We start from the raw sequence: 18,907 nt of genomic DNA, 5'->3' as shown, positions 1-18,907 counted from the left end.
TACACATAAACATTTTATGCAATACTTTATTCCTAAAAATAAACAAAGGACTGAAACAAAAGATTTGCCATACAATAATAATATTGATGTTAATGCGATGGAATACGATTTTGTTATCATATACAAATGCTGTTTCTGTTCATGGTTTCCATCCGCTGTCTGTTACAAAATGAAGGATTTATTTTCAGAGATTCCAGTAGTATTTAATTATTTATTTATTTGTCTGACATGTTAAAGTTGGAACCTCTGGAGCAATGTAAAAGGCAATCGTAGGAAGTTAAAATGACATTTAATCTTATTTGGTGACAAGAGCAAATTAGCAAATATGAAACTATGGCTGCTGTATAAATAATGGATTTAAAGAAAAGGAGAATACAATTTTTATGTAAATATAGTGGTAATATGTTTAGGTTCCAACTTTGTTTAGTTGAAAATCATTCATTATTACTTAAACATGAATAAAAACAACATAAAATATTTAAACAACCTTGCCCCTTGACTTTTCTCCCAGATAACACCTTGCACACGTCTATAACTTTTGTTCAGCTTTGCTCTTTCCTCCTTTTTTCCCTTTTTTCTTACCACATTTTGACCCTAAAAATGTGTTATTATGAAACTAAGCTATGATCAAACATTTGCCCTTCCCTGCGCTTTAATATCCTAACGTTACCTCCGGATTTGGCCGAAATTAAGGGCTCGGGGAGCCGCCTGCTGTCCTCGGGTAATTTCAGTGACGCTCCAGGGTGACGCGCATGTATGGGCGTCACAGGCGCTCCTGATAGTAGGAGGAGAAGTTCGGTTAGAGAAGCTCCTCAGTAATCGCACACACGGTTTAGTGTCAGGTAACCTGCTCGCCATGGCAAACCGCTATCTCTCAGTCCTGCTCGTGCTGATCCTGCTACTCCTTCCGCTGCCGCACGGTCCGGCGCGCGTGGCGGTTGCTGCGGAATACTCCAAAACCGACTTGGACTACGAGTTCGGCGACTACAGGGGGAAGTGGTGTATCGACGACCACGGCTTCGTGTACAGCATCGGAGAGGTTTACTACCCGAGCCCTACGTCGTGTCCATGCACATGCACCATCGACGGCCCAGTATGCGTCCGACCCAAGTGTCCTCGCATCCACCCCCGGTGCACGCGGATCAGGTATAAAGCGTGCTGCCCGGTGTGCGAGGCTATGGCCAGAGTCTGTGTCTACGGAGGCAAAACATACAGGCTGCTGGAGGAGTTCAGGGTGAGAAATAGCCAAACTTCTGAATAACTCCTCCAATCCATGTCCCAGCCACAAGTTCATAATATTACAACCCTGTTGATGTGTTCCATGCTAGTAGGGATCCTCTCTCAATCCAGATGTTTTTCCATCACCTACTTATAATAAAGTTCATAAATTATTGTTTCCTTTTTTGCCGCTCAGTAAAATAGTGTATTTTCTCCTCTCCTTGCAGCTGCATGACACATGTAAAGCATAGAATGTTTTGTATAGCATCCTCGCTGTGTCACTGTGATGTTTTCTAAAAGTGTTCCAAAGAAATAAGCAACACGTTTACAGGGAAAAAAAATAAAGGTTTACAGGGTTTGGGGAGTGGGGGGGGGGGGGGGGGATTTTTGGTTTTGTTTTGTTGTTTCACAACACTTATTCAAACTAGTTCAGAATGTGCAAACTTTAGATACACAGCCCTTATATGCCTTATTTTACAGAACACAGCTGTTTTTGCCAGAATAGTCTTAATGCATGCAGTAATACTATACGTCATCATGTCACTGATACATTTTTCATTGGTAATACATAATCATGTAATATGAAATTACCAACTCATCTAAAACCAGAGGGGGAAAAAACAAAACAAAAAACAGCAAGTTTGCAACATGCTTGAATAACTTTGGGATGAAAGGTGAAATGTTAAATTCTTAATTTTCAGGTCATTGAGTAAATGTCTAGAAAAAAGATTTTCCTTGTTGCAGTGATTCATTATCTCGAACTTCTGTAAACTCCTCCGACAACCAAATACAAACCCTTCCTGCTGTTGCAGGTTGTTTGGCCCAATTTATGATTGTTTGAAGGCTTACACGAATAAGCTAATGAAGTAACCTACAATAAAGTCCATAAATATGTTTTAGATATACACTCAATTGTTACTACTTGCTAATATTGGGTTTGATCCCCTTTGGCCTTCAGAGCTGCCTTAACTACTTTTGACATTGACTCAACAAGGTGACATTCCTCAGAGGTTTTGGTCTAGACTGACATGATAACATTTAAAAGCTGCACATCCATGATGCCTATCTCCTGTTCCACCACATCACAAAGGTGCTTTATTGGACAGAGCGCTGGTGAATGTGGAAGCCATTTGAGTACACTGAACCTTTTTTAATGTTCAAGAAACCATTTGAGTGGTGTGAGCTTTGTGACATGTGATGTGTAGGGAGATGTGTAGACTGTAGTCTCAAGGTGATGGACATTGGTCAGGAACAATATTCAGATAGGTGCTGGCATTTAAATAATACTGGGCTGGTACTGGGAAATCCAAAGTGTGCAAAGAAATGATCCCCCCGTACTAACACACCACCCTATTACAGAAGCATTAAACTGTTGATAGAGGGCAGGATGGGTCCAGGATGGGTTTGCTGCCCAGAGCACTAGCACTTTAAAAAAAAGGATGCCTTTTTTTAACATTCTGAAGGCACCAGAATGTTAAAGAAAAAGCAACTCTAACCCTACCATTGTTACGCATCTTTATTTTGAGACCATGCAGACTATCCAAATGTTAACATGTAATAATGATGTTCACGCTTACCTGTGTGTTTCAGCTGTCAAGGTGTGAGCGATGTCGCTGTGAGCCCAACAGAGAGGTGTACTGCAGCATTTCAGAGTGCCCAGCCCCACACTGCGTTAACCCCACCTACGAACCCAACCACTGCTGCCCCATATGTAAGACCGGTGAGAGTCACTCAGGTTCAAAGTGTTTCTTTCTCTTTGCCTCATAAAGATCTGCTTCAGTATCAGCTTTGCATACATTATGTTGCATAATCGTGTAAACTGGGAGAATATCATGAAAATTTAAATCCCCTTCTTGCAAACAAAAAGAAACAAATATGGATTTATTCGTAACTCAAAAAGTCTTTAGAAAACACGCTAAGACTTCCTGTTTGGCAAGTGATCGTATATTAAAATGCATTCACAAGTTTCACAGTTGTTTTTCTTAAAGACTCTAGTTTCAGTGGGCAGATTGTGTTCATAATGTTATGTTACCATAAGTGCAATTTAAGCTTCCCATCGAGTGTTACACAAAATCAGCAGCCTTTGGCCTTCTACCTTATATAATGTCTCTCTTACCAAACATAATGACAGTAAAAGTGACTCCAAATCTGAGCTTGTCCACAGTTTGTAGTTAAATCGAAAACCTTTGTAAATACAAAGGGTGTTGGTGTAATGATTATGAAATATCTTCAGATATGCCAAAACTGATAATTTGCTGTAAGCTTTCTCCATTAGGTCTCCCAATACCAACCAGATAGACAGCAAATAGACAGCCCCATGGATTGGCCCATTGTCACCAACAGCTGATTTACTTTTTTGAGCCAGGATCGGGTCGATATCTGATCCAAATATTGGATTGGTGCTCCCCTAGTACTTACCAAAACTTTTCAGATCGCTTCTTTTGCTCTCTGTAGTAAATGTAATCATTAAAACTAAGCTTAAATTTTTATTAAGGAATGGACGATAGCAAGAGTTGTATAAAGTCATTTGTAATGCTCTGTGTTCTCAGTTATAGATTGCAGTTTTCTTAGCCGATTGACCAGTGGTTTTTTTTGCTCATTCTCATTTCCTTAAAAGAACTGAAATTGACAGCATATATAAACAAACTTAACTTTTTTTTTTAATGCTAATGCTTTTTAAATTTCGTAAAATTAATTATTAAATTTTAGATTTTCCCTCAAACTGCAGTTACAGGATCTTCTCTTAACCCTCATCCTACTGACTTGGGTGCATGCAGACCCCAGAAAGATATTTGCTGTCATTTATCTTAGGCGGGTTTTTTTTTAATCATTCCAAATTTTTATGACTTTGTCATTCATTTTGTTCGTAATGATGTTCTCCCTTGATTAGTACTGTTGTAATATATTTGGGTATTCCCCAGGACCTAACACACTCAAAAGTACCAAATTCTGCCAAGCAGGTTTAATAAATGGCATTATTTATTGAGATATTGTTGCCCATAAAGCATATATCAGTATTATATAGTATCAAATAGCTGGTAGGAACTTTCTATTGTTCATTTTAAAGAAAAAAAACTCAATTACTGCACATCATCTGGATGGGAAACTTTCCAGACTGGAAATTATCTGAAAATTTGAGCCTGATCTCCATGACACAATCGGGGTGTGCCCCAATCCCCAGTCTGAGCATCAATGACCCTCAATGGAGTGAGGAGTCAGTAAAACTATTCACTCACTCATCCAAATTGATGAATTCAGAATAAGAAATAACTCATAGTCATCCACGCCCCTTCTTCTTTCGCTCCTTCCATCTTCCTTCTTCCCCCCCCCCCCCTTTTTTTATGGCGCTTTTCAAGTCATTATTATTCTCAGACCACCTGCTCACATTAATACACAAGTATTGGGGGGACTAGAAGCAAGGTGGGTCTTGAATGATTGGTACGTCCGGCTATTGGATGACCCCATCTACATCCCGAACCCCTGCCCTCCACTTCTCTTCCTTTGCGGAAGCATTTTGAAGTTGGGACCATGGAGTTCTGGGCTGCCCCCAGACCTGATCAGAGGGAGTCAACCAATGTGTAAAATGCTCTTATCCTATTGAGAAATGATCCAAATCCAAATTTCTCAAATATTGCAAACAGGAATTTACAGTTGACTTTGTCAAATACTTTTTCTGTATCGAGTGATACAATTAGAGTGTTACTTTTTTGATACTGTGAAAGCATTAAGTTAAATAGTTTATGAGTGTTTATAGATGAATGGCTTTGATGAAACCTGTCTGGTCAGGATGGATAAGTGCTGGAATTACTTTCTCAAAGCAGGATGCTAGGACCTTGCTTATATTTGTAATGTCTTTATTTACCAGAGAAAGTGGTGTATAACTAGTTGACTGAGTGAGATCTTTATTCGGTTTTAACAACAGTATTCGTGGTAGGAGGAATTCTAGAGGTAATCATAAATTTATCTGTCATTCTTATAAATAGTGGGAACAAGATTGGCCAAAAATGTTTGTAGGACCCAGCAGGGACTCCATCTGGGCCAGGTGCCTTATTATTGGGGATTTGATTAAGAGTACTTTTAATGGAACTTTTAATGCTTCATCATACCAAGATGTATTTGACAGTTTCAAGCTCCCGACTATGTAGGAATAGTTCCAACATGACAACATGACCAGTGCACAAAGCATGGTCCAAAATGACCTCGTTTCAGGCATTCGTGTAGTCAATCCAGGTTGCTCAGGTTGTCTGCCTGGTCTTAGAGTCCTGGTCTACTGCTCTATTAATAAGAAGTTGGTTCTTTGGCCCTCTGGTGTTTTTTCCAATGCCTTTCTGAACTGTGGTTACATACTGACTAATGCACCTACTCAGCTTGGTAGCTACAATGTTGACAGGAGCTGCCATGTGTGGGAGAGGCAGGTAATTGGCCAGTAATTTCATGATGGCGTGCCCTTGTGAGCATCCTTCATGATCAGGATTGTCTACCCTTTGTTAGCCAGTCTAGATGAGTACCTGCTGTTAGCCACCTCCTTTGTGCTTCCTATCATCTGTGGACTGCCGTTAGCTTCTTCAGAGGTAGGCATGGATCATGTCTCAGTTAAAAAAATGAAAATCCTTCTGTGCTACCCTGATTTTGGCTTCCAGCCTTCTTGTCCACGAGGATCTATATCTACATATATCCTTGATCTTGTACCCTAGTACTTGTAGGATTACCGTACTACAGAAGAAGTGACTCGCATCAAGAAACCTTACCAGTGGCTGGACAAAGCCATAGAGGGTGGGGTCTATCACACAAGGCAAGTTCCAAGGCGCAGGCTGTGCAAAGATCTAGAGACAATCCAGCACATAAGCGCAGGGTGCAAGATGCTAGCAGGAAGGGCATGGAACACCATGAGCTAAGATCCTGTGAGACTTGCAGATTAGATTAGATTAGATTAGATTAGATAGAACTTTATTAATCCCTCAGGTGGGAAATTCGATTTCCAAAAAAGCACAGCACCGACAGAAGTTACAGAGTTACAGAATATTATATATATATATATAATACACACACACACACACACACACACATATATATATAAATACAGAGACAATATAAATAAAATATACGAAGGGGATAAATAGAATAAATAGGAATAAAAATAAAAATACAAGTGAATTGCACATTTCAAGTATTGAGTCTATTGCACCGTTGACTATTTACAAAAGTATTGCACAAAAGGTATTGCACAGTGAGGTGAAGAGGCACTACAGCTTAGTTGTTCCCCCCTCCTTTGTATAGACAGACAAACTAGTGGTGGCTAACCCACTTGACATAGTAGTGGTGGACAAGCAGAGAAAGATGGCTGTAGTGATAGATGTAGCTCTACCCAGTAGCTAAAAAAAATGGTAAATGGAACCACTATGCGCAGGACCCTCAAGCGCTCAGGCCCATGGTAGTGGATAGAGAACCCAAACTAGGATAAAGGCTGTCTACAGGTCGAGTAGGGACATTTTTTTTTGTGAGGGAATATGCGCATCAGAAATATGAGCAAGAGACACATAGCCCACAAAATCCATACCTGGACGTTGCCTGCATTAACAAAGTCTGTATCAGATGTTAAGGAACTAGGGCACATTGATGAGAAGTGGGCTACTGAAACAATAAAGCATAAGAAGACGAGGAATGAGAATAGGGAGCTGTTGGCATGCTACTACACTATGCTGCAATAGCAGCGGAAGGAGTTACATGACGAGAAATATGGATTCTTTTACACCCAACAACTAGACTAACATCGAAAAAACTAGTAGCTCAGTAGTCCAACATCTGGAAGAAGCAACTGCTATCACAACTATGACAAGACTCATGACGTACAACATAAATGCTACAGCAAGGGGGACCCAGGACATCAGGTCGGGTGGAGGTATCATCATCCCCTGGGTTGGGGTGAGGTTGGGTAATGCAAGAACAGTTGCAAGTTTCTTGGGTTTTTCTCTTTATCTATTGTTGTAGGGTCTACCTTACAATATAAAGCGCCTTGAGGCAACTGTTGTTGTGATTTGGCGCTATATAAATAACATTGAATTGAAGTTCTAATTAAACATGGACATTAAATTACTTACAAACTCAGTGCATGCTTTTATACAGCTTATCAGTGCTTTTGGACATTTTTTCATAACAGTTCTGTTTAAAATGTTGCTGTCTGAATGTTTTCCCCATTCCCAGCTGTCATTTGTTTCATCTATGTGTACATCCACTCTCCTCTGTGCTGTTATATCCCATCTCGCTGACTTTATCCTCATGCGCGCACACACACACACACACACACACACACACACACACACACACACACACACACACACACACACACACACACACACACACACACACACATATTTAAGCTGTTGATCCCAGTGTGCACTATAGTAAGAGCGGTCATTGTGACAGTCAGTATGTTCACCCTGGAGCTCTCAGAAGCTGCACTGGTTATGTCACATCACACACCCTGCAGCTTATACAGTCATTCCCGTTATGTCACTCAGACTTTCATTGCTACTGGCTTTGAAACACTGGTGCATCAGTGTGTGTGTGTGTGTGTGTGTGTGTGTGTGTGTGTGTGTGTGTGTGTGTGTGTGTGGGAGAGTTTGAGCTGTTTTGTAGCAGTGGGTATATTAGCTTTGCTTTTATATGTTGCCTTAATTATAGAATAAATTGGACATGGAAAGCAGTTAAAAGGTAAAAAAAAAAAAAACCCAACAGGAACATGCACATAAACATGCTTTGCTGTTGCCTTGCTCTTGGTGTCTAAAGGCAGTTGCAGTTAAGTTGAACCTTCTATTTTTACTGCTTCAGTTCTGCACAGACAGCGGGACAGATGGTTCAGTTTGTTGCGTCACTGTTTGCTTAATTTATTTATTTTTTTCCTTACTACTGCCAAATTCCCTTATGTCAGCTGTGCTTTATTGGATGCCATCAGATCTGGCATTAGATGAACTGTACTTCCTGTGCTCCTGCTGGTTGGGGTTGGTAATTGTTTCTCAGGTAGCCGCCAAATAAAGGAGCCCCATCTGTGAATAAGGAATGCAAATCAAAGGCAGGCTGTTTGCATTATTTAGTCAGTAATTACTATCCCACATAATTTGTAACTGCGATTTTGTTGTTGCTTTAATATGATATAGACCTGAGAGATATTAGAGGGCATTCATTTATCTTTTGGGAAGAGAGACTTCTTAAACTAAAATAGTAAATCAATAGTAAAACTGCTGTATGCAAGAAAATTGACATAATTTAAACGAAACAGGAAAAACAATAATTTTAACAGGTAATATTAAAATAAAATAAAAAAACAACTATATTTAGACCTGTGTTGCAATGGAAAAAAAACATTTCACTGTGTGCTTGTTTGTTTTGAGCACACTAGCAAGCCATGATAATATTTTTTTAACTGAATAATTCACAAAGCATCAAGCATACAGCTAATACTGACAGTGCTGAGGTGGGTGGTTGGTGGGTTGTAGCTTGGGAGTGGACCCCCATATCAAATTGGGGTTAAAGCCCTATAATAACCTACAGCCAGATTTGTCTGTAATTACAGATCTGAGACTTAAAATATGCAAGAATGGAGTTATTTATTCTTTAGGTTTATGATTATTTTTAAAAGTAAACCCTACTTGAAAACAATGAGACTAAAGGTGCGGTCCCATTAGAGAGACAGCCGGCATGTTTCACAAGCGATAACCTCGACTACAGAGGAAGGATACGCTCTTCTATGAACTCGTTCACTGTTTGATGACGGAAACGACAATAAAATGTTAACTGTCATTATAGGTCCCAACTGTTTTGCTGGGAACAGGGTGATCCCAGCAGGGGAGCGTGTGAACATTGACGAGCGAACAGTATGCTACTGCACCTACCGGGATGGGACATGGCACACCCACCCCCATGCCACCTGTGAACAGCGCCCACAGCCCAGCCCAACACAGAGCACCCGCACTGAGGCCCCCAGCGACAAGGACAGCAAAGGGAAGGGAGGGAGGCCATTTATTCCCAGACTGGACGTAATACCTTGAATTTTAATTTGTTAGATAAATTTATCAGAGGCAGAGTCACTCTTGAGGTACAAATAAACTCATGAGTCTGCTAAACTTCAACTTTTAGAGCACCACATAAAATGTATTGTTCAGAATCTAGCTTAATTATCCAAATAGAACAGCTTCTCCATATGGAAAAGATATATATAAATCTTATAAAGTTTGTATCTGTCTTGTGTCTGTCTTGAAAAGCATATAAGAGTGAAAACAGATATAAGATCCCTTGAAAAATTATATAATGAAACTTGTATGTTTTGGATACTTACTAAAACAATGTATGAAAGTAATGAGAAAGTGGCCACTTTCATGAGTAAATCATATAAGTTTTCACTATTTCTTTTCCATATGGGTCGGTTCTTCTACCTGAATTCAAGATCTAAAGTTAACTTGTTGGGAAATAAAACAAATTGGTTCCCATTTCTTTCTGGGAAATGGCACATCTTAAGTCCACACAATGGGAACTTCACATAGCTTGGCCAAAATTCTGACTTGTAGTGAAGGTGGCTCCCTGGAAATTTAAACTCTTTTTCCACTACAGCATTGGGTAAGCTCTACTGTATATTTAAAAACAAAAAACCCCACTAAGCTGCTTCTGTTTGGCGTTGGTGAAATAAAAGTGAAACTGTAAAATAATCAAAGAGATGTTTAGTGTCAAGTGTAGAAATGGAGCTGGTTGGCAAGACCATTGGGAAAGAAGTTATATTGACAGTAGAAACCCAAACAAGAAAATAGAATACACAACTCTGAGACAGCTTGAAACAAATGCCCAAGAAAGTGGTTAATATCCTATCTTACTCAGTCCATTACTTTATTCAAACCTGAACTGCTGTCATACAAAATGACTGAAGAATTGACACTCTAGCCTTTTGATCAAATACAGTAAATGTAAGCTTTTTTTTCAGATGTAAAGACCAGGAATTTTTTTTGAGATACCGCACAGCCAAAGAAATTCTACTGTAAACACATGCTCATTTAATGGATTTTCTTGTCTTACTGTATTGTTGAACACTGCTGAAGACATCAAACTGTTAAATTTCACTATTAAGAAGTCATGAAGACCTACAGATTTTACAAATATCTTCAAGTAGTTCCCACAAATGCTTTTGGTGGCTGTGTTCTCTTAAACTCTGTGCTCCTACTCATTTCAAGCCATCTCAGATGCATGGGCCATTCTCCTGAAAAATAGATGATTGTCCAGGAAGTTCAGAGCAGACTGTATGCTGTGTTAATGGAGAATAATGTCCATCTAGCAAAACTTGAAAAGACACTGAAAATATCTTGAAGAAAACTTGAGTTGCCATGGATGACACAGCATTTCTGACACACAGTAGTAATACTAGAATGACACCATCCTAAACCAGTCCAGAGTAGACCGACTGTGCCACACATTTTAAGTATGAGATTTGGTTGTTTATGAAAAATAAAAAATAGCATTGAAATTTCCTTTTACATGAGATTGGATAAAAAAAAATTAAAATACACTTTTCTTATTTCTACACCTCTGTGGCAGCAGTACTAACCTATGTGTTGCCCTAGTATGTGGGAACAAAACTCTTAAGAAGCCCATTACCAAGAATAGACATGAGTATCCAATCAAAACCATTTTATAAACCAGCAGGTAAACTTGAAGTAGCTGATAGTTTAATTGGATTCATTGGTTTAATTGAAGGCTTTATAACGATCAAAAAAAAGTTGTACTTCCCAATTTTAAACTAATTTAGACATAAAGGGGCATTTCTAGAGCAATGCTGTTTGATGAGCTGTGGTTTCTCTAACCCATCTTTGCAGCAGAAAGAATCTCTTAAACTTCAGGTTTCCCAAACTGAATGACTTTCATATCTTAAAGTAATGTTGAACTGTTGTTTATTAGTTGTTATTAGCCATTAGCAAAGCCATTCTAGAAGCTTTGTCTGCTTTATCCAGTCCAAAACCAGTTTTGATCCATGTTTAGCATTACCCTCCTGTTGGAACATTCTGTTGTATCCAGCAAAACAGCCTGAGAGCATACTGCCACCACCATGCTCGATAGTCGGTATATTTGCAGAGGTTTTAAAGCCTCCAAACGCCACAGTGATCCAAAACCTGTCCTACTGTACAGTGACACTGACATTATAGCAGTTTCCAAGACTCAGGCAGACTTGAGCCTTGGTTGTTCTTGAATATCCTAACCAATTTCTTCACCTGAGTGCAGGACAGGGTCTTCTTCTACAACTTGGCGGTGATGACACATCCAAACAACTTGTACCTACACAAAATTGTTCAAACTGATGATCTTGGAATCTGCAGATGTTTATAAATGGCTCCAAGACACCTTCCCAAGTTGTGTAACTCTGTAATTCTCCTTTCTTAGACTTTCCAGTTGTTCTGCATATTTGTCAATTCAATGATTGTTGTCATATAACTTCCTCTATGCTGGTAAAGAGAAAGTCAATTATGATCGATAATGAGAATAGCTCTTGAAGTTGAAAGACAAAAGTGAATGTGTGTATATATTTTAGCCTGTATATATAATTTTGACCACAAATGAGCCACGAGAAACCATCTCGTGGCTCATTTGACAAGTATTCCCGTCACCTCGCTCCAGGAAAGACTTTATTCCGGTCTCACTTTGCTTCTCTCCCTCAGTGTTTTAGTGAGGAGGATTATGTGAGGTTATCACTAGTTCTGTTTTCTAAAAACAAAATAAATTCAAAGTTGTGTACTAAATATTTTTTAAAACATTAAAGATGTATGCCCTGCAATTATTATACCAGGGGAAAAGAACAATTCAAAGAAATTGTTAAGGCTCAAAATATCAAGTATGTAAACTTCTGACCACAACTGTGCATTCTACAGCTAGATAGCTTTGCACTGTCTGCTTATTTGTCAGGCATTTTATGTCCATTGTGTCACTAACCTCTTGCATTAACACTTCCAAGTTCTTTTACTAAACCTGCAGGTACACAGGCTACATGACCACAGCTGAACGTTCACCTACACATACACAGTATTATCTGTACCTTTGTTAAGCGCCACTTTTTCACAACTGAAACTGTATGCAGACATACTGTCACAGTGAAGTGCGGGAAAATGCAATGTTTTTCTTTTCTTTGTACCTCAGACTGATTGACTTTGGAACATGGGCATGATGAAGGCATCTATGACAGAGGAAACATGCTATATGCAGATGGTAGTGTGGCTTCCATCTGCCAAGCAGTGAGGTGCCAGGGATGTCCAAGTACAGCAGACAGAACTGAAAATGGCCGAGCAGGAAAGCACATTTATACACTAACTGAAAAAGGATGGTGTACACATGCATGCCAATTCACAGGTCACCTCCACTGTATATTCAAAACTCTATTAATGCCACACTCCTATAAAGAAGTCCACTAGCGGAAGATTTCATTCACGGTTAGGTGGTGACAGCTAGACACTGTAAAAACACATTTTGAAGTGTATTCCTCTTTATTAATTTTGTGTGGCTTCTATCCCATCCTCATGTCGGCTGTAAAATTCACCCCTCACGAGTTAGTTTGTTTTGATTTAAATTCTCCAGTCAGGTTCAAAGTTTAGACTTCTCCCTACAGCTGTAGTCTTGACATTTTTGTTAACAACAACATCTTTGTTGGCCCTAGTGTATCTAATGTGAGGAACGGCAAGGGGTACCAGCTCTCAGTCATGTACATACTGAATATAAAAGAAAAATAAACTTCATATTACCAAAAAAGTTCTGAGCATGTACTTGACTCTTTATGAATATTAAAACACAACAATAAGAGCCTTTTCTGTAATAGTCTTAACATTTTGGACCGAAAGGTAAATGAAACAACCAAGACACATCTCAATAACAAGTTTTTATTGAAAACAAACAGGTGCAGGGTCCAGCTCAGGCTATGCTGCCAGCATTGGAGGCAATCCTGGGCCACAGGTCAGCACACTCTTTGGCCACTGGGCCTGTGATGGCAGAACCTGTAGACACACACACACGAAGGAACATAAGTCCCGATACTTGTGTTATTTTAAAAGCTTAAAAAATAAACTGATTTTACAATGGAGAGGCATAAAAGTTAGGCAAATTGATAAGGTGGTGTTATTTTCATTACTGGGAGCACATCATTTGGGTCAAACATCACATTAACCAATACATTAAAAGAAAAAGTTGTACTGAGTATTTATAAATTGTCTCATCCCTGATTGAGATCAGTCAGCCACAGTGGGGTCGCTGCCGTCTCACCCACAGTGATGAAATCAATATTCCCTTCTACGACAACTCACCGAGCCACTGAGCAGACAAAGCAAGTGCTTTTGGAAGGGCAAATATGCGCCTGTCATGACCACACACCAATCACCTCCCTGTACAGCGCGCATGAATGCCACACCACGTTTCAAAAACCCACCTTTCATTTCTCCTTTGTTGTTTACTATGACACCCGCGTTGTCTTCAAAATAGAGAAACACGCCATCTTTTCGTCTATACGACTTCCGCTGCCGTATCACCACCGCAGGATGCACTGTGGAGAGGGGAACAAGGTTAATTTGAGCTTAAAATGAAAAACTAAAAACCATATTTGAACAACTTTCTGCAACTGAAACTGGCAACTTATATTTAGACATTTAAAGACTGCAGATGGCGACGGTAGTTCCTGCTCTGCTCTAGGGATCTTCCAGCTGGAAGGCTACTCCAACCAGAACCTGTAAACACATTTCACTAAACTAAAGCTAAACAGGCAAAGAGGAATACAGTCACCAGCTTCACTGTTAATGGATCCACCGCTCCTTATTGTTTAGTTATCTATCATTGAGAAATGACTGCTTCTGCAGGAAAGCAGCTTAAATGACATTTAATAATTAGTTTATGAAAGTGTGTGCAACGCTGCAAACAGAACCTACATGTCTGGTGAAGACTGTATGACGACCAGTTTCCCACTTACCCTTCTTCCTGAGCTCTGGCTTGCCTTTCTTGACTGTGGCCATGACCATGTCACCAACTCCAGCAGCAGGAAGACGGTTCAGACGCCCCTTGATGCCTTTCACAGAGATGATGTACAGGTTCTTGGCACCTGAAAAACACAGTAAGAAACACCATAATGAGAACAGAGGACAGGGTGGCAGAAAATAAGATCTACTCCCATTCCGGTTTATGATAAATTCACTTTGTCAGCTTGTCTCATCCCTGATTGAGATCAGTCAGCCACAGTGGGGTCGCTGCCGTCTCACCCACAGTGATGAAATCAATATTCCCTTCTACGACAACTCACCGAGCCACTGAGCAGACAAAGCAAGTGCTTTTGGAAGGGGCGGACAGAAGGAACCAACTGGTAGCCATTTTCCCAGTGCTTCACTAGGGCTGTTCGATATAACGATATATCGCATGACGATATAAAAACATCTATCGTTTCATTTTACACTATAGTTTGTTTTGTGGTGTCGCAAAATAAACTGTTTACGGCAATATTTTTTCATTATTTTGATGTCACTGTAGTGGCTATATTAATGTCTTAAAGTTCTCTCTTTCTCTTATATTTAATATAACCACACTACGGACAGACAAGCGCCTGTTTCTATGCGTTGTCGTTAGTAACAACGACGGTAAAACTATCGTGTGTCCGCTTGTTTATTTTCTACATAAATCTTTCACAATAAAAGTCAAGATCCTGTTGAGACTTTTCAAAAATAAACTGAATCACGTGAAAGAGTATGCAGAGTATTTACGGGTGAGAAGCAAAAAAAGGGCCGCCAGGTGCTAAAAAATAAACCTTAGACTCAAACGTTAGAACAGGCTTTTCCCTGCAGCACGCCGTGTAATAAATACAAAGAAAACGCCGGCCGTTTCAACTTATATCTAAAAATGTATCGTTTCATGCATCGGTTAAAACACTCGACTCCAGGTACACGACGCCCAGCTAGAAACACTTCACACAAGTCAAGCTGCCCGAGATTCACAGAATTCACAGAAAATGTTACTATTTTGTGATTTGTATCGTTATCGGGACGATAGATGTCTTATATTGGGATACGAGATTTTGGTCATATCGCAAAGCCCTACCTGTCACTGTAGTTTCACTTTTAAACAACAGTGCTATGTTTATGCACAGGTTCACATAATGTGAGATGCAGTTACTCAAAGTTCTGAAACAGTTTCTTTTTCTGCCAAGTACTTTTTAAATTGGTTCTAAAAAACAACATATCTTCAGTGTCTAATTACTTTACCCCCCAAGGTAAATTAATTGGACACTGCTACCAATCGTGCCCATTAATCTACATATTAATCCAAGTTCAACTTCAACAACATGTTTTTGAGTATAGATTTTAAGTCAGGTGAGCCTTCAGGTACAATCAAGTACAATCAAACAGTCAAAAGCATTCTGTCTAGAAAAAGTGGAAACAAAAGAACCATGTTGGGTGAGATCTTAGTTTTCAGAAAACCTCTCTCCTTAGACCTGACACACTGATGCTTTACATGTTAATTTTCACACAGAGGTTAAATAAAAAAATCTCAAATAATCCATTTATATGCATTAGTCAGTATGGTAGATACCATGTATTCCAAGTCGTCACTTATATTTAATGATAAAGCTGCTTCCAGGACAACAAAAGCAGACTTATTCAGTGCAAACATCAGCAGGTATAAGCAACAAGGATTAAAACAATATCTTTCAATAAGAAAGAGTACAATAATTATATTTGCTAATGTGTTTTATTAGCCTTTTGTGATCATTACTCTGCAAACAACTGCTTTAGGAAAAAAAACACTATGAAGTTACAGGGAATAACGAGTAAGGGGTTTCTTCTCTACACAGGGCAATACCAAGGAAGTGGGAGGTTTATCGCCATTCCAAGCAGTAAGAAATTAATCCAGGTTTCCAGTACATTCATCATTGAGCAGCACATGGTTCTCTATAGCCAAGTTAAAATTAAGCAGTTTCACATAACTTTCAAAATTTGAAAGAAAAAAACAAACAAACCCTGAGATTTACCAACTTTGTCCTTTTGTGATACTTTTAGTTTGAACTATTTACAACAACAAAATCAGAAGGAGCACACCAAATAAACTAGTTCACATACAGGGAAGAATGGTGTGGTCAGTCTTAGTGAAAAGATAACAGCTCAACATCAAAAACAGTAAGTTTTAGGCTGGATCTTAAATTCCCTTCAATCACTTAAGAGTTTAAGACCGTATTGTATAGAAAAGGTGAACAAGAGAAGCAAAAGTCAACAGGAGTCAACCTGACACAGCAACGAGTTACCACAGACCTACCTGTGTTGTCCGCGCAGTTGATAACTGCTCCTACTGGGAGACCCAGGGAGATGCGGAACTTGGCTCCAGAGGAACCACCACGTCCTGCAGGAAAAGAAACATGCTCGAGTAAGAATCATTTCTACCTGACAAATTGGGCATTTGTGATTCAAACTCAGAGGAAAGATATTTCAAATGTAAGTATTTACCATGAGTGCCCTTGTGTACTTAGTGACACTGAAATCCCTGACTTATGATAGCGCTTTAATCATCACATAGGTCCATTTTAGGAGCGAATGTCACATTTGAGAAATCTACACACCCACTGTAATACATAAGCAGCAAGCTACAGCATGCTTTACTGAAGCTTGTAACGCAGCATGAATATGACCTTTGATCAGGACACAATGATGGTTAAAATTCAGAGAAGCCAAATCTAAAGGAACGTCTAACCTTAAGGATATTACAAATACACAACTTTTTACAATTCTGTTTAATTTCGAAGCTACAAAACACGTAAACACTTTAAACCCTATTTTCCATTCACTGGGTTAAGAGTAATGACACGTAGTAACCAAGAGCTAAAACTACATTGAACCTCACGCATTTTCCCTTTTGCTCAATAAGAGTTTGTTTCAAATGTGGCAGCTCCAATTTATCTACAATTCACGCTTGGTGTGCACCGGCTCTGCTTAGCTTTCCCGGCTAGCCCTGATCACCACAAATAAATTCACTTCATTGGCACACTTTCAGGTCAGGAAGCATCGTTATAACTCACTTAAAAACAAAGACCTTATCACCACACAGAAGGCTAAAGTGTGTGGAAGAAAATGCGACTAGCTCGTACACATTTTCCGCCTCTAGCATTTCTCGCTTCAGTAATACATGGCGCTGAACGAAAAACATGGCTTCCTTCAATTCCCATCTCAACCGCGATCTTTATAAAATCGCTAACTTTTGTCATAATTTCAAAACTAGTCCCACAAAAACATTGATTTAGCTTCTCTATCACACATAAACAACTATATACGCTGTAGCTCGTCTTAGAAAGAGCAGATGGAGGTGGATTTTATAAAGCAACTCTCATACCTCTCTTAGACATTGCTGCAGCACGGAAAGAGGAAGGCGGAGAAAGGAATTGTGGGTAATAAAGCTGAACAGAAGTTCCTCCGGGTCAGGGTGACGAGACGCGTTGCGTTCAAGAACAGTCGGGAAAATTCACCAAACACATTTGGTGTTTACGTTATTTTTTGCGTCTACGATAGAAAATCGAACTGGATCACAAAGTGATGTTATACTTATTAGTCTCGCGTGTTTTAAAAACACTGTTTACCTTAGTTTCCCAGTGTTTCTTCTTTTGTAAGTCCAATTTTATTATTATTATTATTATTATTATTATTATTATTATTATTATTATTATTATTATTATTATTAGAATCAAATTATTTACTTGTTTACCTAAACAATTTACCTGGCCGTTATATGTAGTTCCCGTTTAATTCGGTCTTGGGAAAGGGTTGAAAAATTGTTTTAACGGTTTCGGATAGAAATGTAGTTGTACAATCATTTGTTTGGACTGCTAAGAGGTGACACTGTTGTACTTATTGTTGTGCTTTATGAATACATTTTTTGTTTGAAAAATCCTGTGGTTAAAATTAATTATCATTTTATATCATTCATCATTTGTTACTGAATCATAATGAATCAGAACAGATCACTGACACAACAACGTCCTCGTCTGTGCGTGTTCTCTGTTTAAAAACGTCAGTCTGTTACATTAAGACTTTAATTACATTTCATGAATATAATTAAGCAAAGAACTAAAGGATATTACATTGTAATCGACATGATGGGACAACAGAAATTCATTTAAACTCAGATGCGCATCTTTCTAAAAAGAAAAAAAAAGAAAAAAATAGAATATCACAAATTGTTAAAACTGACGGTTTATGAGGCTACATGTATATCTTTGCTTTTTTCTTTCTTCTGGCCTCTTGGGGGCAGCAGAAGCTTGTTGAGATAATATGAAGAATCATCAGTGGTCTGGATTGGACTGGTAATCCAGCCCAGGGTAGATGCAGTTGTAGGCCGTTGGGTCAATATGATTTTTCACCTAACTTCAAACCTAAACAAGAAAACCAGCATAGTCAGAGTGTTAAGAGCGGTTAAAGAAATACCTAGAAATAAGTTGTGATATTTTCAGTGATCTCCAGTAGAGATTGTAATTATCTGGCCTCTGCTGTTGTTCTTTGCGGATTTAGCCACCTGAATTCATCAAGAAATAACCAAATATTACACAAGCTATCATGGCTGATTTCCAGCACTTAGACAGTACAAAAGGAGTATAATGATGGAAATCAGTGAGTGAATCTACTCAAAAAGTTCTTTAAGCAGGGCTATGTGACTA

The 18,907-nt window shown here is 39.0% G+C and overlaps 2 protein-coding genes across 2 annotated transcripts; one reads left to right on the top strand and one right to left on the bottom strand.

The window, feature by feature from the left end:
* Nucleotides 1–760: 760 nt before the first annotated feature.
* Nucleotides 761–12,990, top strand: LOC113021385 (von Willebrand factor C domain-containing protein 2-like). Its single transcript, XM_026166029.2, has 3 exons — nt 761–1,234; nt 2,809–2,938; nt 9,022–12,990. The coding sequence occupies exons 1-3, from the start codon at nt 857–859 to the stop codon at nt 9,261–9,263; spliced, it is 750 nt and encodes a 249-aa protein (XP_026021814.1). The 5' UTR covers nt 761–856; the 3' UTR covers nt 9,264–12,990.
* Nucleotides 12,991–13,104: 114 nt separating this feature from the next.
* On the bottom strand, nt 13,105–17,824 carry rpl23 (ribosomal protein L23). The gene is made up of 5 exons (XM_026166040.2): nt 17,590–17,824; nt 16,522–16,605; nt 14,195–14,323; nt 13,661–13,774; nt 13,105–13,232 (listed from the first exon to the last, which is right to left on the bottom strand). Exons 1-5 carry the CDS (start codon nt 17,600–17,602, stop codon nt 13,150–13,152), a joined length of 423 nt encoding a protein of 140 aa, XP_026021825.1. The 5' UTR covers nt 17,603–17,824; the 3' UTR covers nt 13,105–13,149.
* Between the last annotated feature and the right edge of the window lie 1,083 nt (nt 17,825–18,907).

The sequence above is a fragment of the Astatotilapia calliptera genome, chromosome 4 (genome assembly GCF_964374335.1).
Source record: "Astatotilapia calliptera chromosome 4, fAstCal68.1, whole genome shotgun sequence".
In the NCBI taxonomy this organism is placed as follows: domain Eukaryota; kingdom Metazoa; phylum Chordata; class Actinopteri; order Cichliformes; family Cichlidae; genus Astatotilapia; species Astatotilapia calliptera.
Note: the sequence above shows the minus strand (reverse complement) of the source record. Positions and strands in the feature narration are given on the sequence as shown.

Coding starts and splice junctions, on each gene's coding strand:
- rpl23 (XM_026166040.2), bottom strand. Junction 14,324..16,521: donor CAACTGCGCGGACAACACAG/GTAGGTCTGTGG, acceptor TGTGTTTTTCAG/GTGCCAAGAACCTGTACATC. Junction 13,233..13,660: donor CAACAAAGGAGAAATGAAAG/GTGGGTTTTTGA, acceptor GTGTGTCTACAG/GTTCTGCCATCACAGGCCCA.
- LOC113021385 (XM_026166029.2), top strand. CDS start 857: ATGGCAAACCGCTATCTCTCAGTCCTGCTCGTGCTGATCCTGCTACTC. Junction 1,235..2,808: donor GGCTGCTGGAGGAGTTCAGG/GTGAGAAATAGC, acceptor TGTGTGTTTCAG/CTGTCAAGGTGTGAGCGATG. Junction 2,939..9,021: donor CTGCCCCATATGTAAGACCG/GTGAGAGTCACT, acceptor CTGTCATTATAG/GTCCCAACTGTTTTGCTGGG.